The 24,082-nt window shown below is 43.2% G+C and overlaps 1 protein-coding gene and 1 long non-coding RNA gene across 2 annotated transcripts in view; one reads left to right on the top strand and one right to left on the bottom strand.

Annotated features, from left to right (window-relative positions):
* Window positions 1-1,348: 1,348 nt before the first annotated feature.
* On the bottom strand, window positions 1,349-2,617 carry LOC141585279 (uncharacterized). Its single transcript, XR_012518679.1, has 2 exons — window positions 2,547-2,617; window positions 1,349-1,616 (listed from the first exon to the last, which is right to left on the bottom strand). It is a non-coding gene; the product is annotated as an uncharacterized LOC141585279 (long non-coding RNA).
* A 103-nt stretch (window positions 2,618-2,720) lies between these two features.
* TAF3 (TATA-box binding protein associated factor 3) overlaps window positions 2,721-24,082 on the top strand; it is a 197,164-nt gene continuing 175,802 nt past the window's right edge. The window contains exons 1-2 of the mRNA XM_039478973.2: window positions 2,721-3,082; window positions 9,571-9,813. Coding sequence (XP_039334907.1) covers window positions 2,917-3,082; window positions 9,571-9,813 — 409 coding nt within the window. The 5' untranslated portion in view covers window positions 2,721-2,916. The remainder of the gene's footprint in view (window positions 3,083-9,570; window positions 9,814-24,082) is intronic.

The raw sequence follows: 24,082 nt of genomic DNA, 5'->3' as shown, positions 1-24,082 counted from the left end.
TCTTCCGGGATGCTGGGTTCCCAACAGGTGGATGGCATGGGGTGGAGACAGGAGTTTCTCCACTTACATCACTTCCAGGGACCCACCTGGGAAATGGTTCTTCCGGTCCCTGCCACCCTGGGTTCTCCAGGTGGGAGAACCTGAAGAACCAGGTTTCCAAAAGGGCAAATGCTTTCACCAGAGGACAGAGCAGGAGTCCCACTGAAATATTAGCTGCAGTTGCTGCCTGGGCACTTCCACCCAGACTGCAGCTAAGAGAGAAGTCATCTTTAAGAGGCCTGTGGGTACCTCTTGCCCAATTTGGGGAATTCTTTTTCCCAGTTTCGATGGCACAAGGACATGTTCAGCAGCCACAGTCTGAAAAGGGCCTGGAAAGCAGGGGCTCGGGCCAGCACATGAGGGTCTGCATTATGCCACCAGGTAAGCTATTGAGAACAGAAGTGAGAGAAATGCAGAACTGAGGAGAAGAATACCGAGTAACAGCTGCGGCCCGGCTGCAGCAGTCGGGGCTCTAATTGGTCTCCTGACCTTCCTCTTTAATGTTTTCCCTAGGGAAAGGGCCCCCACTAAAATCCTGGAGGAGGTGTTCCTCCAACCAAGAAGTGTCTCTTGAGGGTAAAAGGAATGAACTGTGATGAATGCTAAACGCACTGCTCAGAGCCCCTCAGGACTGAAGGACTTCAGCTGTCCTTGGACTTGAATGCACTCAGCTGCAGGCAGTTCCTTTGCCTACTTTCCCAGGCAGCCCTCATGCAGTGGCCTGTTCTTAAGTGAATAGAAAGGTCCAGCCTTCTTGTTTGGATTCAGGGAAGCTCTGAAGGTCCACTCCAGCTTGAGCACTCTGTGAGATTGGCTTGGCTGAGGCTTTCCTTGCCCAGGCATTCACTGCACCTGGCTTTCACGCCTTCCCCCAAGTCCCAGGAGGACTCCTCAATGAACTTTCTGCAGGCTCATCTCGATTTCAGAGTTGCTTTCCTGGGAACCAAGCCTGTGACATATAATCATGTGTGTCGTTATGCGGGGAATGTTCTTGTTTTGGGGTGACCCGTGTTGAGGTGTGGTGAAGTTAAATGTTATGAAGTTTGCAGCTTAATTTCAAACTGCTGGGAAAAAACTTGTGTGTATATATAAATACACAAGATATAGTAAATGTGGCAAAATGTTAACAATTGGTGAATCTAGGTGAAGTGTATACCTGAGTCTGTGATTTTGTTTCAACTTTTCTGTAGGTTTGAAATTTTCAGAAATAAAATCCCCTCCCCTATACACAAAGACAAATGAAGAGGAACAAACACCCAGGGTGGTGGTGGCAGAGAGACAGATTTGTGAAATCCAAGGCGCAAAAGAGTTTCAAAGTTACGGTAGTGTTCAACATTATCAAATGGCTACAAAATAATCAAGAAAGGCCAGGTCTGATAAATGTCTCACAGATTTAGCAACAAAATGTTGCTCATAACTTGGGGACAGAGTGTCCATGGAGTAAATACAGGCACCTTGCCATATAGTACCTTGCTTCTCTGCAGATCGCCATTTAACTGAAGAACCGTAATTTCACTTCTGTTGCGTTTCCGACTTTCAAAAATTTGCATATCATGTTCAAAGTTCTGGAATAGTCCCTGTAGGAGGAATATCGAGCCACTCATAAACTCGCAATTTATTGGAGAAGCACATAAACTCTTATACTAAATACTCACTGTGATACGTACAGAAGGGCATATTTAAGAAACTGCATAGTTCAGCCACTACAATCGAGCTACCGGCAGGCTGAATCTAGACTTGCGGTGGGATCAGTTTGGTTTTTGAGATGTGTTCCCAATTCTGAATTTAAAGGCCAAGGTATTTATCCCCAAATCCCGATTTCTGGCAATATTTGGCTGGAGCTGGGAGAAGGCTCTGGGATAGACAACCGTTCCCAGGACACTCAGCCTGCGACACGGGTTTGAGGCTCTGGTTTGACCTCCGCAGGCAGCCGAGGTCCCCATCCCCCTACAGGCCACAGCCGAGATGCGCAAATCGCACAGTACAGCCACTGTGAGCTCACCTGGTTTGAAAAAAAAAAAAAAAAAAAAAAAGTTTTATCGCAACCAGGGCTGGGATTAGAATGACATGAGTGAGGCAGGAGTTTATGGCATGGGTTTGGATTTTTTAAAAAAACTATTAAAATATCGATCTTGATGACTGAGTTTCTTGGGGGCCCCACTAGTTTGGCACAGAGGCCTCCTCCTGGTCCCCGCCCTATTGCGAAGGGCTTTAAAGGACATGCGGAACAGCTTGGGCTTTATTTAATCTGTGCAGTGGCAAGCAGCTCAATACATAGATTTTTAGCAGAAGTAAGACCAGCGCAGGTCTGCGTTTGGCGAGCATCTTAAGTTCCCACGCCCCAAACTTCTCTCTAGCATTTAACCCTCTAACATGACTAACGTTATTAATGCTAACTCTCTAACATTTCAATGTCGTATCCCAGATCCCTCGTCTGCCCCTAAAACACGGGCGTTTTCGTCCCCGCTCTCCCCCCAGGCGAGCGCCCCTGGGAAGCGCCCCAGCACCTGCCACCCGCGGCGACTCCTCCACCTGCGCGCCGCCATCCCGCTTCCGGCCGGCTCCCAGGCCTGAGAGGCGATCCCGAGGCGTCGCTCCGCTCCCACGGGGCGGAGCTTTCTCATCGGCGCGCTCGGCATTCGGCTCGTGCTGCCTCGCTCCGGCGGCCGTCCAGCGGGAGGCGGAGCGAGTCCAAAATGGCGGCTCTCAGGCTGGCGCGCTCCGTGCTGCTGGGGCTTTGAGGTGGTCGCCGGGGGTCCGTGGGACCATTATCCCGCCGCGGAAGCCCTAGAGGATGAATCGGGGGCCCTGCTGAGGTCTGGCGGCGGGGCTGGAGAGCAGTGGCAGCAAGGGCTGCGGTGGCGTCCACGCAGCGGGATGTGCGAGAGTTACTCCAGGTCGTTGTTGAGGGTCTCGGTGGCGCAGATCTGCCAGGCGCTGGGCTGGGACTCGGTGCAGCTCAGCGCCTGCCACCTCCTCACGGACGTGCTGCAGCGCTATCTGCAGCAGCTGGGCCGGGGCTGCCATCGGTACTCCGAGCTCTGTGAGTACCGGGCTGGGTGCGGGAGGGCTGCCCCGGCGAGTCAAGGGTGACACCTCCGCTCTCCCTGCCCCTCCGCGTCCCCGGGGTGTGCGTCCCGCAGCCTGCCTCGAGATCGGCTGTCTCCTCGGCCTCCCTCGTCCCTGGGCTTCCACTGACCCTGCAAACTCTAGTCATCCCTCGGGTGCCTCTTCTTCATCCGCTAACTTCCCGCCACCAGCCCGGCAGCCGAGTCTTCGCAGCTCCACACCCTCCTCCAGCTCCTCCGCTCTGAAATGTGCCTGGATCTCTCTCATTGTCTCCTGTTTGCTGCGGGCAGATCCACCCCCAGCGTGCCTTATACCCTCTTTTACCTCGGTCCTTTTTTTCCCTTGCCCGAAAACTACTACAACTAGTTGTCACAGGCGCTCCGTCTACCGGCCGTTTCTTACAAGACTGGCCATTCCTGAGCTCCTAACTACACAGACTCGTTGACAGCTCTGCTCCGTGAGGGACACTGCCTCTTCTTTCTGTATCTGTTCGTTTCGTGAACATCATCTCCACTTTCTGTTTTCCCGAGGCTGACTTTGTCAGTTTCGCTGATCAGATGCACTTTCACTTACGTCTCAGTTACCAGTGAGATGTCAGTGGTTATCAAAGTGGGATAGAGGGACCGTGGGCAGTTGACAAGATTCTCCAGGTAATCTGGGCTACAGTACTTACGGGTTTTAAGTGAATGCCTGGCAATATCTATAGCTAGTGGTATTTAATAATTTAATGGAAGGAATGGTATTTTAATAGAAGCTACACGTTATCTTGTTGATGTGAAGCATTGCATGTGTGTTTGTTGAGGAGAGGAAACTACCACTCATTGAAGTCTCAAGTCATGATGATTAAGGTGATAAGCTGGAGAACTGAATGAAGTGTTTCATAGGATACTTCGTTTTGTTAAAGTGGTTCCTAGACTGAAAAATTGAGACCCACGGACATGTTGTATGGCTTAGGCCCCGAGTTTCATTCCCGCTTCCACAGGGCTGCCAAAATAATCTGTCCGTAATACAAATCTGATTTTGTCATTTTTCTTAAAAGTATTTTAACTGTATTCTATTGGTTACAGGCTAAAAATCTAAACTCTTAACAGCACACAGTTCCCTTTGTGAGCTAGCATCTTGCTTATCTTTTGCCAGCCTGCCATGCTAATCTGTAGCCATGCTGAGCTACTTGCCTTTTCCAAAATGTTTAGGCTATCCATTTCTACATGCATGCTGTTTTCTACCTAGAGTGTCCTTTGCTCCGGCCCACCAGTAATACTGCTTTTATTTTGAGATGTACTTATCACTTGCTCTAGGGAACTCATGTTATCTGCTTTCATAATTCTGTGCATATTCCTTTTATCTTGTCATCTTGTTTTGTAATCACCTGTATATGTCTCTTTCCCATCCTCTGGAGAAAAATTGATTGTATTTGTATTCTGTAACTATAGGGCCATTATATAATAGCTACCTGAGAAATATTTGTTGAATAAATGAATGAACTGATAAACCACTACCATGATAACCACGTATTGACTTCACATTTTGAGTTGCAAAAATGTGTATGTTTTGAGTGCTTGATTTCACTGAGACTTCTATTCTTCTTCTTTTGAGACAGGATCTCACTCTGTCCCCCAGCGTGGAGTGCAGTGGTGCGATTTTAGCTCTCTATGGCCTTAAACTTCAGGGCTCAAGTGATCCTCCTGCCTCAGCCTTCCAAGTAGCTGGGACTACAGGGACATGCCACCATGCCCAGCTAATTTTTTTTTTTTTTTTTTGTAGAGATGTGGTCTGGTTATATTGCCCAGGTTGGTGTCAAACTCCTCAGCTCAAGTGATCCTCCTGCCTCAGTGTTTCAAAGTGCTGGGATTACAGGTGTGAACCACCATGCCTAGCTCACTGATACATCTAAATTTGGAACCACAAAGTAATATGCATGCATTTTTATCTTGAAAGTACATCACCAAGTGACTACTCTCCTAGCCTTTGTTTCTTTTTCCTTTGGTCTGCTCTGCAGTGGTCCTTGAGTGTACTGTTAACTGATAGGCTAAGCTAGGCATAGTTCAGATTTTTTGCTGCCGTGTTCTCTACATAAGGACGGATGTTCTGTATCTTTAGACATTCAAAATGTCTCCTGAATACACAGTTACCTTTCTCACCTTTTATACAGAAGGGAACTGGCACTCCATGTGACTGAGTATTCCATAGTCATCAAGGGGTCATTGCAACTCTTCATTATAAACCTTGTTCCTAATTACCTAATTTCTGTAGCCAGTTTCTTGGTTTCAGTGAGAATGAGATTGCCAAATTCATTATTCCCCATCATGATTTGGTGACTTTTGTTTTTAATGCTAACTTTGGTATACTTATTAGATATTTTTAGATTTGTTTTTCTATACCAGCCTTATTCTGAAATCAAATTCTGTAGCTCCAGGTTACCGCTCTGCAGTTTTGTATTCTACTCCTTTAAGTCCTTTCTGTTGTTTCAGCAAACACTTACTGAGCACCGCTTATGAACCAACCCCTGCGCTAGGCATTGGAGACATAAAATTACTAAGATGCAGTCCCTGCCCGTAAGGTGTGTTTAAGAGTGCCAGAATGTCAGTAAAAACAAACTGATGGTGTTTGTTTCTTCTAAAAGAAATGTTCCCAAGTTAAAGCAAGTGTTAGAAGTTACCATTAATTCAACAATAATGAACTTCAGAATTGCCCTAAGGTAACAATTTCTCCAAGCATTCAAGGGCAGATGTCTCTGTCTGTGTCACATTACGTATTAAACATGTGCGCATGCACTGAAAGCAGGTGCTAAATCTTTCAGACTGACTCTACAACACTAATACCATCATGTTTTCTGCATGGTACGGGGAGTAAATGTAAGAGGAGTAAGAGGAGAGATGCTTGTAGGCTATGGAGTCTGGGGTAGGATTACTTCACAGAAAAGATAAGATTTGAGTTGAGCTATGACATATGGTTGTGTAAAGGTATCAAGTATTCCAGGTTAGAGAATAGCATACACTAAGCTCTCCAGGTGACGTTAAGCATAATAAAAATACCAGGAAGGTGATCAACTCCATATGCAGTTCATTCTAAGGGTGCCTGACAAAAATGTTCAACGGAGTGAAATCAGGTTGTGGAGGGACTTAAAAGACAAAAGAATTAAAACATGTAGTCGAAAACTTTGCATACTTCTAAGTAGGGGGCATAGTATGATTAAAGTGGTATTTTAAGAAAATTCTATTGGCAGTGATGTGTACAAGAGATTGAAGTGGGCAGAACTTGAGACTATACTGAGACAGTGACAGTAAGAATAGAGAGAAAGGAAAAAATCTGAAATTATGCTTAAAAAAAAGAGTGGGGGGACCGGGCATGGTGGGTCACACCTGTAATCCCAGCACTTGGGAGGCTGAAGCGGGCAGTTCATGAGATCAGGAGTTCGAGACCAGCTGACCAACATGGTGAGACCCCGACTCTACTAAAAATACAAAAATTAACCAGGTGTTGTGGCACATGCCTGTAATCCCAGCTATTTGTGTGGCTGAGGCAAGACAATCACTTGAACCTGGGAGGCAGAGGTTTCGGTGAGCCGAGATCATGCATTGTACTCCAGCCTGGGCAACAAGAGTGAAACTCTGTCTCAAAAAAAAAAAGAGGAGGATAGGATTAGAAAAAGTACCAGATTTTGGTTTGAGGCTGCAAAGCATATGGAGGAATCGAAGATGATTATATTTTTTAGACTGAGAGTGTAATAATAGCTTTAATAGGAATAGAGGAGTTGAAATGCATATTGACATTCAGTAAGAAGAAGAGTATTCGTTTTATTTTTTCTTCTTTTATACATCACAGAAGTAACTCATACTTACAGAAAGAATGTCGGTAAAGACAAACTGATGGTGTTTGTTTCTTCTGAAAGAAATGTTCTCAAGAAAGAAATGAAAGACTGCAGAAGTATGTGGAGTTAGAAGTCAGTCTCCTGCTTCCACCACCGGCTTCCCTCTACTGCAGCTTCTGTCCCCTTGAACTGTTAGCCATTGGCTGAATATACTTCCAGACGTTTCTGTGTGCATTACCACACCTGTCCAATTCTAGCAATACTTGGATTCTTTTTCATTTTACAGTGTGATTTAATTTCAGGCATACTGAGTTTGAAGTGATCAGATTTCAGGATTTCAGTCAAAAAGTCAGGTTTTCAATTAAATCCTTTAGACTATCGAAAATCAGAAACTGGAATTTTCATAGACTTTTTTTTTTGAGACGGAGTTTCACTCTTGTTACCCAGGCTGGAGTGCAGTGGCGCGATCTCGGCTCACCGCAACCTCCGCCTCCTGGGTTCAGGCAATTCTCCTGCCTCAGCCTCCTGAGTAGCTGGGATTACAGGCACGTGCCACCATGCCCAGCTAATTTTTTTGTATTTTTCGTAGAGACGGGGTTTCACCATGTTGACCAGGATGGTCTCGATCTCTTGACCTCGTGATCCACCCGCCTCAGCCTCCCAAAGTGCTGGGGTTACAGGCTTGAGCCACCGCACCCGGCCTTTCATAGACATTTTTAAGGATGTAGAGACCTTAAGCTCTGCTAAGGGTAGGCGTAGGAAAAACTTGCTTTTATAAAGAAAAATCTTACATATCTAACTTTTAATCTCTTGATCTCTGTTCTAATTACATTTGAAAATGTATAGGTAAATTGTAAATTTACCTATAAATCCTGGGTGCACCCAGGACTGCCAGTGCACCACCACCGTGCCCAGCCATTTAAATTTACCTGTAAATGGCCAAGCATGGTGGTGGTGCACTGATAGTCCCAGCTACTCGGGAGACTAAGGTGGGAGGATGGCTTGAGCCGGGGAAGTCAAGGTTGCGGTGAGCCACGATCGCCCTGCTGCACTCCAGCCTGCGCAGCAGAGTGAGACCCTGTCTCAACCACCCTCCCCCCCACTAAAACCCCAAGCAAAAACCAAACTTTTATGATCTAGATCTTCTTTGTAAATATTTTTAGGTTTTAAAAATTCATTTAATTGTATAATTCATTCATTAGCTATTGAGTGCCAGTTATGTGCCAGCCAGCCACTGTTTAAGATTCCACAGATGCATCAGTGAACAACAGAGGAAACGTAACGAACATTGGCTTCGTCAGCACAGCACACTATTTACTTGATGATTAAAAAAAAAAAAAAGGGCCAGACACACTGGCTTACACCTGTTATCCCACCACGTTGGGAGGCAGAGGCAGGAGGATTGCTTGAGGCCAGGAGTTCAACATAGCCTGAGCAACATAGCGAGAACCCATCTCGACAAAATGAAAAAAAAAAAAAAAAAAATTAGCCAGGCATGGTGGCATGAGCTTATAGTCCCAGCTACTCAGGAGACTGAGATGGAAGATTGCTTGAGCCCAGGAGTTTGAGGCAGCAGGGAGCTATGATCATACCACTGCACTCCAGCCTGGGCAACAAGCAAGATGCCATCTTTTTTTTTTTTTTTTTTTTTTTCCCCAAGGTGGAGTCTTGGTCTGTCACCCAGGCTAGCGTGTAGTGGCGCAATCTCGGCTTACTGCAACCTTCGACTCCTGGGTTCAAGCAGTTCTGTTGCCTCAGCCCCACCCCGAGTAGCTGGGATTATAGGCACATGCCACCATGCCTGGCTAATTTTTGTAGTAGAGATGGGGTTTCACCATGTTGGCCAGGCTGGTCTCAAACTCCTGACCTTGTGATCTGCCTGCCTTGGCCTCTCAAAGTGCTGGGATTATAGGCATGAGCCACCTTGTCCAGGCAAGATGCCATCTCTTAAAAAAAAAAAAAAACCCACAGTATTTTATTATTATTTGGGGGGCATTTTCTGAGTGCTAGCCATGGTTTCAGATGCTTTTGATATCTGTAAACTACTTTGATATTTGTTCTATAATAGCTGATCATAAGTTGGATTTTTTCTGTAGTGTTCTGGCTAGTTGTTTGATCGTATTTGAACTTGACTTTAATAATCAGCTTAAACATGATTCTATGATATTCTATTTAAAATCTATTAAATTCGCTGGGTGCGGTGGCTCAAGCCTGTAATCCCAGCACTTTGAGAGGCCGAGGCGGGTGGATCACAAGGTGAAGAGATCGAGACCATCCTGGTCAACATGGTGGAACTCCGTCTCTACTAAAATACAAAAAAATTAGCTGGGCATTGTGGCGCATGCCTGTAATCCCAGCTACTCAGGAGGCTGAGGCAGGAGAGTTGCCTGAACCCAGGAGGCAGAGGTTGCAGTGAGCCGAGATCGTGTCATTGCACTCCAGCCTGGGTAACAAGAGCGAAACTCCGTCTCAAAAAAATAAATAAATAAAAATAAAAATAAAAAATAAAATCTCTTAAATTCTTTTCAATAACTAGGTTGACATACTTGATTCTGAGCTGCATATTTATTTAACCACTTTTTCTTAATATTTAAAAATACATTCATGGAATTTTCTTCAAATAATTTGATTTGCTTTTGACTTTGTTTCAGATGGCCGAACAGACCCAATTTTGGATGATGTTGGTGAAGCTTTCCAACTTATGGGGGTTAGTCTGCATGAACTGGAAGACTATATTCACAACATTGAACCTGTCACTTTCCCACATCAAATTCCATCATTTCCTGTTAGCAAAAACAATGTACTTCAGTTTCCTCAACCTGGAAGTAAAGATGCAGAGGAAAGAAAAGAATACATTCCTGATTACCTGCCACCCATTGTGTCTTCTCAAGAAGGTTTGTGAGTGTTTTTTCTTCGTTTGTTAGTGACTATTTTAGTGGATTTTTAATCTTCTTTGTTTTCCATGCTCTGCCGACTATAAATTCTGGAAACATGCTGGGCACGGTGGCTCACGCCTGTAATCCCAGCACTTTGGGAGGCCAAGGCGGGTGGATCACGAGATCAAGAGATCGAGACCATCCTGGTCAACATGGTGGAATCCCCGTCTCTACTAAAAATACAAAAAATTAGCTGGGCATGGTGACATGTGCCTGTAATCTCAGCTACTCAGGAGGCTGAGGCAGGAGAATTGCCTGAACCCAGGAGGCGGAGGTTGCGGTGAGCCAAGATCGCGCCATTGTACTCCAGCCTGGGTAACAAGAGCGAAACTCTGTCTCAAAAAAAAAAAAAAAAAAAAAATTCTGGAAACACAATAGAAACATTTACTGTTATTTACAAATTGTTCTAACTCTTAAACCAACAAACTTGCAACTGATATTACCAGGCAGAGCCTTGGTGTAATCAGGGTTATGTCTGAAGTATTTATCTCCTTTATAAATATAAAGTAGAGAACAGTGAAGCCAAAAAGAAGCCTTTCAATTAGCCCTATTATATGAGAATGGGATATTAAGTAAATTAGAAAACCTTTGAACAGAAAAATTGGGGTAGCTCTTTTCCTCACCCCTTATTCAGGTCATGAGTTGAATGCCATGGCTTTATATTGGAAACAGTGAGTGGATTGTGAGTATTCACTGATACTGTGTAGACTTCTGTATTTTATGATGAGTAGAAATGTTTATTATTTGATCATATGGAACTTTTGATTATAAAATGATAGCTAATCAGATACAGTGGTCATTCCTATTACAGAATTCCTTTTTTTCTGCATAATTTTAGATATTATTAGTAGAGATTGATCACTAAGTTCACTAAGATTCTAAAGAGATATTTAAGTAATCTGTGATCTCTAATACAACTACAAAATATTTTTTCTAAGAATTGGAAAAATTGCAATTAAATTCTTTCACTTTGTAAAAAATTCTAAAACGTGTATACTTCAGGACAGTGCAAATGATACCAGCAATTGCTTTTACTTATGATTTTCTATTGTAAAATATACATAACATAAATGGACCATTGTAGCCATCTGTAGGTGTACAGTTCTGTGACGTTAAGTATACATTGTTATTCAACCAGCATCTCCATCCTTCTCCAGAACTTTTTTCACTGTCCCAAATTGAAACACTGTTCCCATTAAACCTAACTCCCCATTCTCCACCACTTCTAGCCCCTGGCAACCACCATTCTCTTTTTTATCTCTATGAATTTGTCTATTCTAGGTACCTTTTATAAGTGGAATCCTACAGCATTTGTCTTTTTGTGATTGACTTATTTCACTTAATATGATGTCTTCAATCATTTATGTCGTAGGCTGTGTCAGGATGCCGTTGTGTGTGTGTATTTTAAGGCAGAATAATATTATATATACATTCTGCATATGTTTATCCATTCATTTATGGACGGGCATTTGGGTTCTTTTGACCTTCTTGTTCTTGTGATTAGTGTCACTGTGAACATTGGTGTGCAAATATCTGTTCCAGTCCTTGCTTTCAAGTTTTTTGGATCTATACCCAGAAGTAGAATTGCTGGATCATATAGTAATTGTATATTTAATTTTTGAGGAATCACCACGCTGCTTTCCATAGCGGCTGTACCATCTAACCTTCCTATCAGCAGTGCCCAAGGGTTCCAGTTTTTTGCAATTCATTTCTTATAATCGGTTCTACTTTAATAGCACTTTGAAGTGTTGCGTATTTGTCTCAGGAACTAGGTTTAAAATTGGTATAAGTTGTTTCACAGTCTATGTGTCAGGGTTGCCTCTTCTGAGAAACTGGACAAATACTGGTCCCGGGTGGTAGGGATTTGTGGTGAATTGACGGATCCTCATTTAGACACTCTGGATCTTGGCTGCAGTGGGTTCTACTGAGTGATACTAACACACTGACAGCCTAGAACCAAAGCTAGGACTTTGATCATAATCTACACTTAACTATTTGGTCCTTCTGGTCTTATTTTTATAGCATGAAAACATTCTACAATAAAATTCTCTTAAAATGTTATGGTTATCATATTTAAATACTAGCAAGGAAATGAAACTAAGATACTAGATTTAGATTAGGTAGTGAAGAAGTATGAAAAACAATTTAGTGATTTTTTTTTTTATATTGACTTCTGGATGAAATTACTATATTACCATAAATTTGGGGGTTTATTTTCTGAATTATTTGAAGCAAAATAAGAATCTCATTTAGTTTTATGCAACTAATATAAATTATCAATATTTTATTTTGTTTTTTTGTTTCTTGAGATGGAGTTTCACTTTTGTTGCCCAGGCTGGAGTGCAATGGCACAATCTCAGCTCAGCGCAACCTCCGCCTCCCGGATTCAAGTGATTGTTCTGTCCCAGCCTCCTGAGTAGCTGGGATTACAGACATGGGCCACCACACCCAGCTAATTTTGTATTTTTAGTGGAGACAGGGTTTCTCCATTTTGGTCAGGCTGGTCTTGAACTCCTGACCTCAGGTGATCCGCCCATTTTGGCCTCCCAAAGTGCTGGGATTACAGGCATGAGCCACCATACCTGGCCAATTGTCAACATTTTTAAAGGAAAATAACATAAATCTTGAGAACATGACTTTTCATTTTTCATCTAACGTGTTGATTATCTAAGAAGGAAAAATATTGCTGATTTGTAAGATATGCCTATGGTTTATAAGGATGCAGTACGTGGTAGGCAGTACAGTAAGATGCTCATTAAAACCTTCTCTTCTTCATGAGGAAAGGATATAAAATGCAATTCTTTGGTTACCATTTAAAATTATAACTATGCAAGACCATTTCTTATCATTTACAATCTGAAATATTTTCTTTTTCATGGTTACAGCATGTTATAAAGTTCCTGGTATTCTGATTAGTGGTGCAAAGTGAGGTACAGAGGTGAACACCTTTGATAATGATACTGTTCACCACGCTCTTTATTTTCCTTTTACTTCCTTAGGAGCCACAGACAGGCTAGACTTTGGTCTTAAAATAAAACCAGGTCCTGCCAAGGGGTTCCTTCTTATCAGCCACTCAGCTTGGTTCATGTCAAAAAAGCCTGTGAATGTCTTTCTGCCCAGCACTTGGAGCTGGCGAGTGTATACACATAGAAGGCCTGAAGGGGCAGGCAGCAGGCTGTGAGGGGCATAGCATGGACCGTATGGCATCACTGATACGTGACTCAGCGAGTCACTGAGTTTCTAGTCTTCCCACATCACTTTACCAGTCTGAACTTTCTATTCGTCATCTGTGCAATAATACCTGTTGCATTGGGGAGATGGAGAATTAAGTGGGTTGTTGTTGTTGTTGTTGTTAACACATTTATATAAAATTGGACAGTGTTTAATATATAAAATACATAACAGTGTGCCAGGTGTGATGGCTTATGCACTTTGGGAGGCTGAAGCTTGAGTCCAGGAGTTCGATTCCAGCCTGGGCAATGTCATGAGACCTCATCTGTACTAAAAATAAAAAACTTAGCTGGGCATGATGGTGCACTCTTATAGTCCCAGCTATCAGGAGTCTGTGGTGGGAGGATCACTTGAGCCCAGGAGTCAAGGCTGCAGTGAGTTACAATCATGCCACCACATTCCAGCCTGAGTGACAGTGAGACCCTCTCCCCTCAAAAAAAAGAAAGTAAAACACATGACAGTGAATATTAGTTTTCTTCCCCTTTTTCTTTTTTTGTTTTTAAAGAATTTACTTTTGAGTCAAAATATAGTATTCATTAGTGAAGTCACTCTGTAAGGGGAATCAGTGTCCAGCTGGGTTCAGTGGCACACCAATAGTCCTAGCTACTCAGAAGGTTGAGGCAGGAGGATCGTTTAAGCTAAGGAGTTTAAGGCTGTAGTACACTGTGATTGAGCCTGTGACTGGCCACTGCACTTCAGCCTGGGCAACATAGCAGGACCCCGTCTCTGAAAAAAAGAGAAGACTAAATGTAAGGTAGTGTTACCATCACATGCCGAGGAGCTGAGGGAACAGACTTCCTAGCTAGCTGGGTTGGGTAGATCCTTGACCGAGGAGCCCTGCAATCATCCACAGTGTGAAGATGACAGAAGAGGAGATGATGTGGAAGGTGTTATTGCCTGTTCTGATTAGATGTTTAGAAGTGAGACCTCTTTGAAAATATTTTATACATGCATCTTTTTGCTTGGACTGTTACAGTTCTGATGGCTGGTACCCAGTGTGTTTTATCCAAGAACATTCTCTCCCCAGCTTGCCATACATATTTTCAGATTCACACCAATACCATATTTTTTTGCTTCCTATTTTATTGTGCTGAGGAATGTCTGAAAATAGTACCACGTACTATGCCAAAGTCATTGTTGGTTCTCAGAGTGTGGTTGCTATACCACTGGTCAATGAGGGTCTTCTGAGGGGGTCTGTTGATTGGTTCAAAATATTTGCATAAGAAAGAAACATAGGTTGGGCACAGCGGTTCACATCTGAAATCCCAGCACTTTGGGAGGCCGAGGTAGGCAGATCACTTGAGGTCAGGAGTTTGAGACCAGCCTAGCCAACATGGTGAAACCCCGTCTCTACTGAGAATACAAAATTACCTGGATGTGGTGGTGGGCACTTTTAGTCCCAGCTACTTGGGAGACAAAGATGGGAGAATCACTTGAATCCATGAGGCAGAGGTTGCAGTGAATGGAGATTGTACCACTGCACTCCAGCCTGGGTGATAGAGTGAAAATCCGTCTCTCAAAAACAAACAAACAAAAAGGAATATAAACCATGTACTCTGGCTTATTGCAGGAAACTTACCAAGCTCAACTTAAACTTGGTAAAGATACTGTGAGATTGCCACTTTTAGAGTTTCTATTTTTTTTTTAATTTAAAATAGACTATTTTTTAGAACAGTTTTGATTTACAGAAAAAATTGAGAGGATAGTATGGAGAGTTCACTCACATCTGAACCATTTCTTCTGTTACTAACCTTTTACCCGACCATGGTACGTGTATCACAATTAATGGACCAATATTGATACGTTATTATTAACTGATGCCCGTACTGTAGTCACATTTCCTTCGTTTTTACTGAATGTCCTTTTTCTATTTCCAGATCCCATCCAGGATATCATACTGTGTTTAGTTGTCATGTCTCTTCAGAATTCTCTTGGCTGTGACAGCTTTTCAAACTTTTCTTGTTTTTGATGACCTTGACAGTTTTGAGGGTTATTGGTGAGGTATATTGTAGGGTGTCCCTCTAGTGGAATTTTTCAGATGTTTTCCTCATGATAAGATTGGGGTTATGAAGTTTTAGGGAGAAAGACCACAGAGGTCAAGTGCCACTTTTATCACATCAAAGGGATCTGCTGTCAACTTAATTTATCACTGTTGATATTGATGGTGACCACTCGGCGGGGGTGGTGTTTATTGGGTTTCTCCACAGTAAAGTTTCTCTTTTATCCCCTCTTCCCCTACTGTACTCTTTGGAAAGAATGCCCTCTGTGCAGCCCACACTTAAGGAATGGGAGTTATGCCCCCCACTTTGAAGGTGGAATATCTACATAGGTTGTTAGGAACTCTTTTGCATTTGGATTTATCCCCTTCCCCACTAAGATTTCTATTTTTATTATGAAACTCTTTAAAAAGTAAACATTTACATGTTTGAAAAAATTAACAAAAGCAATACAAACTTGCTGAAAAAATGTATTGCCAAATGAATTCAGTACAATAAAAGTGTCTCTTCACTTCTCTTCCTCCCCTTCCCAAGAAGAACCTAGTTCAGCAGATGGGCTTCTCTGCATCTTCCCATGTGACCTTTGGCACTCCTTGGACTCACAAGTCTATGGCCACTTTAGTACCTGCCATTTCTTTCTCACACTCCTGCCATCCTTTTCTTGAGGTTCTTATTGGCTCTGAATGCCAATTACAATCTAAATGGTTGATCTGAAGGAAATTTAATACCTTTTCTCCCAGTTCAAGAAACAGAACTTTACCAGCTGTTTCAGAATCCCTTCTATGTACCCAACCCCACCCCATCCCTTCCTCCCTCCCTCCAAAAATAACCAATCACTGTCCCGACTTTGTAGGAATTACTTCTTAGTTTTGTGGTTTTATCAACCAAATGCATATCCCTAGACACATTAATGTTCTTCACACATGCACCCCCTTTTTTACTTTACATATCTTTTTTTTTTTGAGATGGAGTCTCACTCTGTCACCCAGGCTGAAGTACAGTGAGCTAAAGCTCACTGCAACCTCTGCCTCCTGGGTTCAAGAGATTCTCCTGCCTCAGCCTCCTGAGTAGCTGAGATTATAGGCGCTGGCCACCGTGCCTGGCTGATTTTTGTATTTTTAGTAGGGCCAGGTTTCTCCATTTTGGGCAGGCTGGTCTCGGACTCCTGACCTCCAGTGATCCGCCATCCATGGCCTCCCAAAGTGCCGGGATTACAGGTGTGAGCCACTGTACCCGGCCATGTCATTTAATGCTTAGTTTACGACCCTCCTTCCATTCCTTTCTTTGCCTTACAGTCTATTTGTTGAGGATCTGGGTTGTTTGATCTACACAGTGCCCCACAGCTGGATGTTGTGCGTTGTGCACTCATAGTGCAACTCAGTGTGTTTCTTGCAAATTGGCAGCAAGAATCTGAGGCTTGACCAGATTTAGGTTTAGCAAGTTATCAGCTAATGATGTCTAGTTTTCACTTTTGTTGATGTTAGTAGTGCTGATGATCAGTGCCTAGATCATTAATTCATTAGGGGTTGCAAAGTAATGATAATACGATCACTTTGTTTTTATTTCATTCGTTAGTTGGAATAACTTTATAAGAACATCCTGGCCAGGCATGGTGGTTCATGCCTATATTCCCAGCATTTTGAGAGGCCAAGGCAGGCAGATTGTGAGGTCAAGAGTTTGAGACCGGCCTGGCCAACATGGTGAAACCCCTGTCTCTACTATAAATTCAAAACTTAGCTGGGCATGTTGTTGCATGTCTGTTATCCTAGCTACTTGGAAGGTTGAGGCAGGAGAATCGCTTGAACCCAGGATGAGGAGGTTGCAGTGAGCCAAGGTTGCACCACTGCACTCCATCCTAGGCAACAGGGCAAGACTGTGTCTCAAAAAAAAAAAAAAAAGAAAAGGCGAGAAAATCCTTTTCCTCATCCACTATTTGGTAACTTAAAGGTATAGTTTATGTATCAGAAGCAGCGTAAATGCTTGAGTTTTTCATACGGCATACCATATGAAAAATACTGGTATACCCAATTTTCAAGAGAATGAATTGGTCATCCTTAGAAGGTGACTAATTTTGTTAAATATGCTATCATTATGAACTCACAGATTTAAACATAATTGAGAGATTTCATTCATAACAGCTTGTACCCGTGTTGTAGTCTGAATTGTTGCATCTTTGGCCAGTGGAAGCTTCTTCACTCTGGCTTCTGGGTCCTTTTGACATGACCCAAATTGGCTTTGGTGATGTCATCACGCTCTGGTGTATCAGAATGTTCTAGGGTCAGCGTGTGTAGTCACATCCCACGCTTGGTATAAGTTACCTGTCCAGGAAACCCTGGTTTCTTGGAAAATAGCATTTCTTTTCTTTTTTTAATTTTCATTTTTTTTTAATTAGAAATTTTCAAGTTATACTTGTATGTATTTGGGGGTACAAAGTGATTTACGTTTTATAGATACAATGTGAAATAATTGAGTCAAGCCAGTTAACATATCTGTCACCTCAAATGCCTATCATTTTTTGTGGAGAGAACATTTAAAACTTACTCTCTTACTGACTTTGAAATGTGTAATACATGATTGTTTTCAATGTACCTCAGTAAAAGTCCTCCTCCTGTCTGATTGCTGCTTAGCACCCTTGAGCACCATCTCCTCCTGTCTGATTGCCGCTTAGCACCCTTGAGCACCATCTCCCTCCCCACACCCCCTGCCCAGCCTCTGGAGCCGCCACTCTACTCTCTGCTTCTTGGAATTCGATTCTTTTCATCCTCGTGTAAGTGAGAACATGTGGTATGTGTCCTTCTGTGCCTGGCTTACTTCACTTAGCAGAATTGTTTGAATTCCATCTATGTTTTCACGAATGATAAGTTTTCCTTCCCTTTTTTTAAGGCTGAATAATACTTTTTAATTTTTATGGGTACATAGTAAGTGTAAATATTGATGGAGTATATCAGATATTTTAATAAGAGCCTACAGTGTGTAATAATCACATGAGATTAAATGGAATATTTGCCACCTGAAGCATTTATTAGTTCTTTCTTTTTTATTTTTGTTTTTTGGGACAGAGGCTGGAGTGCAGTGATGTGATCTTGGCTCACTGCAACCTCTGTTTTCTGGGTTCAAGTGTAAGTGATTCTTGTGCCTGAGCCTCCTGGGTAGCTGGGATTACAGGCGCCTGCCACCACACCCAGCTAATTTTTGTGTTTTAGTAGAGACGGGGTTTTGCCGTGTTGGCCAGGCTGGTCTCAAACCCCTGTCCTCAAGTGAGCTGCCCACCTTGGTTTCCCAAAGTGCTGGGATTACAGGCATGAGCCTCTTTGCCGGGTCCAGAGTTTATCATTTCTTTGTGCTACAGACATGCCAGTTACACTCTTCTAGTTACGTTTAAATGTACAGGGTGCGGTAGCTCACACTTGTAATCTGGGCACTTTGGGAGTCTGAGGCAGGAGGATTGCTGGAGGCCAGGAGTTCAAGATAAACTGTTCAATAAATTATTGTCGATTTAGTCACCTTGTTGTGCTATCAAAGGCTAAGTAGTATTCTGCAGTGTATATATTACATTTTCTTTTCTTTCTTTCTTTTTATTTTTATTTTTTTGAGACAGAGTCTAAGCCTGTCACCCAGGCTGGCGTGCAGTGGCATGATCTTGGCTCACTGCAACCTCCGCCTCCGAAGTTCAAGTGATTTTCTTGCCTCAGCCTCCTGAGTAGCTGGGACTACAGGCACATGCCACCATGTCTGGCTGATTTTTTGTAATTTTAGTATAGACGGGATTTTACCAGATGATGTCAATCTCCTGATCTTGTGATCTGCCCACTTTGGTTTCCCAAAGTGCTGGGATTACAGGTGTGAGCCACCGTGACCGACCTATTACATTTTCTTTACCCACTCATCTGCTAACGGGCACTTAGGTTGTATCTGTAAGTTGGCTACAGGATAGTACTGCAGTGAACCTGGCAGAGCAGAATCGCTTCAACAGAATCTTTTCAAATCTTTTAGGTAAATACTCAGGAGTGGGGTTGCTGGATTATATGGTACTTCTATTTCTAGTTTTTGGAGGAAACTCCACATCTCTTTCCATAACGACTGTACTAATGAATATTCCCACCAACAGTGTACAGGGGTTGCCTCTTTTCTCTGCATCCCGACTGACGCTTGTTGTCTTTCATCTTTTTTATAGTAGCCATCCTAACAGGTGTGAGCTAATGTCTCATTATTTTATTTCTGTAATGATTAGTGATGTCGGAGATATTTTTTCATGTATTTGTTGGCGGTTTGTCTTATTTTGAGAAACGTCTACTCATTTTTTACTGGATTATTTCCTTCTATAGGGTTTTCTTTCTTTCCTTTTTTTTTTTTTTTTTTTTATTACAAGTCCCCAGGAGGGCTTTATTTTTTCTTTTCTTTTCTTTTTTTTTTTTTTTTTTTTTGAGCTGAAGTCTTGCTCTGTCGCCAGGCTAAAGTACAGTGGCGTGATCTCAGCTCATTACAATATCCACCTCCTGGGTTCAAGCAATTCTCCTGCCTTAACTTTCCGAGTAGCTGGGACTACAGGCGTGCACCACCACACCCAGCTAATTTTTTTTTTTTTTTTTTTTGAGACGGATTTTCGCTCTTGTTACCCAGGCTGGACTGCAGTGGCGTGAACTCGGCTCACCGCAACCTCCGCCTCCTGGGTTCAGGCAATTCTCCTGCCTCAGCCTCCTGAGTAGCTGGGATTACAGGCACGCGCCACCATGCCCAGCTCATTTCTTGTATTTTTAGTAGAGATGGGGTTTCACCATGTTGACCAGGATGGTCTCGATCTCTTGACCTCGTGATCCACCCGCCTCAGCCTCCCAAAGTGCTGGGATTACAGGCGTGAGCCACCACGCCCGGCCGCAGCTAATTTTTATATATTTTGTAGAGACAAGGTTTCACCACGTTGGCCAGAATGGTCTCGATCTCTTGACCTTGTGATCCGCCCACCTAGGCCTCCCAAAGTGCTGGGATTACAGGTATGAGCCACTGTGCCCGGCATTATTTTTTCTTCTCAACATCCTGTTCTGTAGCTCCCTTGTTTCTTTTTGTCCATATGCTGAAGAGTCAGTCATTGGCACAGGCCATACAGAGACAAGAAAAGCTTTGAAATTCTTCTCCTCCTCCGTGATGACTCGAGCTTTCTCCTCATAGACATTCTGGGTAGGTGTGACCGGTCCTGTCAGCTGGGTGGCCAATTGCAGTTCTTCAGCAGAACTCTTTCCCTTCCTGGGGGCTGGGAGTTCCTGGGGAAGAGGATGAGTTTGGAGCCGTCCCCCTTCAGCCATTGCACAGTCCTTGTGGAAGCGGAGCTTCAAGATCATGCCATTCCCACTGGGCACCTTGGCTGCTGACTGCCGTCTGGTGCAGGACAACAGCCAGAGTGTTCTTTCTATAGAATTGTTTGGGTTCCTTATAGATTTTGTCTTTTTTTTCTTTGTTGTGTTGTTTTTGGGTTCCTTGTGTTTTGGATGTAAACCCCTTATCAGATGTGTGGGCGCACATGTTTTCTCCCAGCCCACAGGTCGTGTCTTCACTCTGTTGTTTTCCATTATTGTGCAGAAGCTTTTAATTTTACTGTAATCCCATTTGTTCATTTTTGCTTTTGTCACCTTTCCCTTTTGGGTAAAAAATAATTGCCCAGACCAATGTGATATAGTTTTCCCCTGTGTTTTCTTTTAGCAGCTTCATAGTTTCAGGTCTTACATTTAGGTCTTTATTTCATTTTGCGTTGGTTTTTGTAAGTGGTATGAGATAAGGATCCAATTTCATTCTTCTGCATATGGATATCCAGTTGTCTCCATGCTGGGAAATAGCATTTCAAGTACACAGTCTTGGTGCTAAGGGATACTTATTATATATAACTCAGTTGGTCATTGTTTCTAGGCAATAAGTAAATAAATATTTATGTACATGTAGATGTGTGTGAATAGATCGGTAGGTGGATAGCGTTCTTTTAGAGTTCATGCAGATTTTCCAGTTCATATTTAGGACTACAAGATTTTTATTTTTTGTGTTGCATCCATAAATACTTTCATCCATACTGAGAATTTTGGTTGTCAGGAATAAAGAAGATGATAAAATTAGAATATTCTATAATTACTCATTTGCTTTATCCCAGATTACACGTACAATATTGCTACTGATATTATCATTCATGATTACTGAAACAGGTGAAAAAAAGTTTTTTGACTCATTCTGTCCTATGAAATCAATTTTCTGTAATTGTACCATATGTATCTCATCAGATCATATGGCTGCTTTCTTCAGTTCCGCTACCTAATTTCTGAGTTGTCTCTGATTTTGATTCATGTTCTTTCATGTCTTTTAGGTTGTTTTAAGATAGAACATTATAGGTTCATCTGTTTTTTCGAGTGTGTGTATTTCTCTTGTACTTTCATTGTCTGGAGGGATGTTGAATTGCTATTTAGTCTTCTTTTCCTTATAGAAACTGTATGTGAGTTATTTTTCTGAGCCTTTAGAACACGAGTGGCCAATCTTTTGGCTTCCCTGGGTCACATTGGAAGAAGAAGGATTGTTGTTGGCCACACACAGAAAACACTGACACCAATGATAGCTGATGAGTTAGAAAAAAAAAATCAAAACATCTCATAAGGTTTTAAGAAAGTTTATGAATTTGTGTTGGGCCGCATTCAAAGCTGTCCTGGGCCACATATGGCCCGTGGGCCGTGGGTTGGACAAGCTTGCTTTAGGAGGTTCAGGGTAGTTCCTCCGACTTTGCAGTGTTCCCTCTTCTGTGGTTTTTGTGGAATATTCCAACTATGGGAACTTGCCCCCTGAGACTTTCTGTTTTTCTCCACCACTTTTACCTGGATCTTCTTTCCTTCATGTCAGTTTTCGTTTTTCTGCTCAACTGAGATTCCACTGCCAGCTATGTCCTCCCGTGAGGCTGTGTCCTGGCAAAGAGCAGCGAGGGTCAGGTCTGAAAGCTCCTGGGTTCGACTTCCAGCCCCACCAGATCTCACCCACGCCCTCATACTCCCTGTACTTGACGTGCTCCCATCCTTCCCAGCTTGCGCCACTCTTCTCTGGTTGGCCTGCCGGGGCTTTCCAGCGGAGGCCTCGTGGCCCTTTTAGGGTTCTCCTGTTTCAGGTCAGTCTTCCCGTTGCTTCTCACTGTTTCCCCTGCATAGATTCCTCATACTCAGGTCTTGCGACTTTTGGTGGCATGTTCTCACCTGCTTGTATTTTGGTACTGATGGGTGTACTCTGTCACCTGGTTACGTTAGTTGTCCTACGTTCATGTGGGAATTTGGGAAGATGTACAGACTATCTTGCCCCAGCTGCCACTTTCTTCCCTGGATTCCCTTGTTGAACCTTTTTGCTGCTTTCATCACTGTTGGGCACTTCTGAAGCTGCTTTTCTTCAGCGCCGTCATACTCGCTTCTCTTTCCTTCTGTGATGAGCTCCGTCTCCAGGACTTTCTTAAGTGCATCTTCCCTGGCTCTCCCACCTCCAAACCGTTGGTGCTTCCAAAATTTTTTCCTTGGCCGGGCGCGGTGGCTCACGCCTGTAATCCCAGCACTTTGGGAGGCCGAGGCGGGTGGATCACGAGGTCAAGAGATCGAGACCATCCTGGTCAACATGGTGAAACCCCATCTCTACTAAAAATACAAAACATTAGCCGGGCATGGTGGCGCGTGCCTGTAATCCCAGCTACTCAGGAGGCTGAGGCAGGAGAATTGCCTGAACCCAGGAGGCAGAGGTTGCGGTGAGCCGAGATCGCGCCATTGCACTCCAGCCTGGGTAATAAGAGCGAAACTCCGTCTCAAAAAAAAAAAAAAAAAAAAAAAAAACATTTTTTTTTCCTTTACCTACTATGTTTCTCAGTTTACTTGGTTTCAGAGTTGACTTCCCACTGTCATGTTTGAACCCCTGTCTGTATGCTGATGCCTCCGCGAACTGCCCTCCACATCACACCTCTCAGACCCTGCAGCCGCTTGCGGTTGGCCATTTCCATGTTTTCTTACCCCGAATACACCTGTGTTATCCATCTCAGTTGGTGGCATCACCTCTACTCAGTCACTCAGGCTAGAAACATGAGAATTGGCATCGACCTCTTCTCTCATTCTCCTTCATTTCCCATCTCTAGTTCTCCTAATTTTGTTTCCTAAAAAATTTTCAAAATACGATCCCATCACTTCCTTTGTTTAAACCTTTATCTGTTGTCTGAACTGTCCTTCTTCTCTACACAAAACTATTAGACAAAAAATGAACACATCCCACAGTATAAAACACTTAGTGGCTCTCCAGCTACTTAGAGTTATAGTGAGCAACTGTTTTTCCTCAGGGAAAACCAAAAACATAAGGAGAGGAGTTTTCTTTTTTGCATCAAAATAAAAAGGGCTTTGGCTGGGTGTGAAGACTCGTGCCTGTAATCCCAGCACTTTGGAGGCCAAGGCAGGAGGTTCCCTTGAGCACACGAGTTTGAGACCAGCCTGGACAACATAGTGATACCCTATTTCTATAAAAAATTTAAAAATCTCTCTGGGCATGGTGGCTCACACCTGTGATCCCAACACTTTGGGAGGCCAAGGTGGGCAAATTGCTTGAGGTCAGGAGTTCAAGACCAGCCTGCCCAACATGACGAAACCCTGTCTCTACTAAAAACACAAAAATTAGTTGGGTGTGATGGCATGTGCCTGTAGTCCCAGCTACTCAGGAGGCTGAAGCTGGAGAATCACTTGAACCAGGAAGGTGGAGGTTGCAATGAGCCAAGATTGCACCACTGCACTCCAGCCTGGGCAACAGAGCAAGATTCCAGCTAAAACAAAAAACAAATGAAAAAATCAGCTGGGCATGGTGGCTCATGCCTGTAATTTCAGCACTTTGAGAGGTAGTAGGATCACTTGAGGCCAGAAGTTCAAGACCAGCTTGGCCAACATGAGAAAACCTTGTCTCTACTAAATAAACAAAAACTAGCTGGGAGTCGTGATAGATGCCTGTAATCTCATCGACTTGGGTGA

Source organism: Saimiri boliviensis, chromosome 8 (assembly GCF_048565385.1).
Source record: "Saimiri boliviensis isolate mSaiBol1 chromosome 8, mSaiBol1.pri, whole genome shotgun sequence".
Classification (NCBI taxonomy): Eukaryota; Metazoa; Chordata; class Mammalia; order Primates; family Cebidae; genus Saimiri; species Saimiri boliviensis.
Note: the sequence above shows the minus strand (reverse complement) of the source record. Positions and strands in the feature narration are given on the sequence as shown.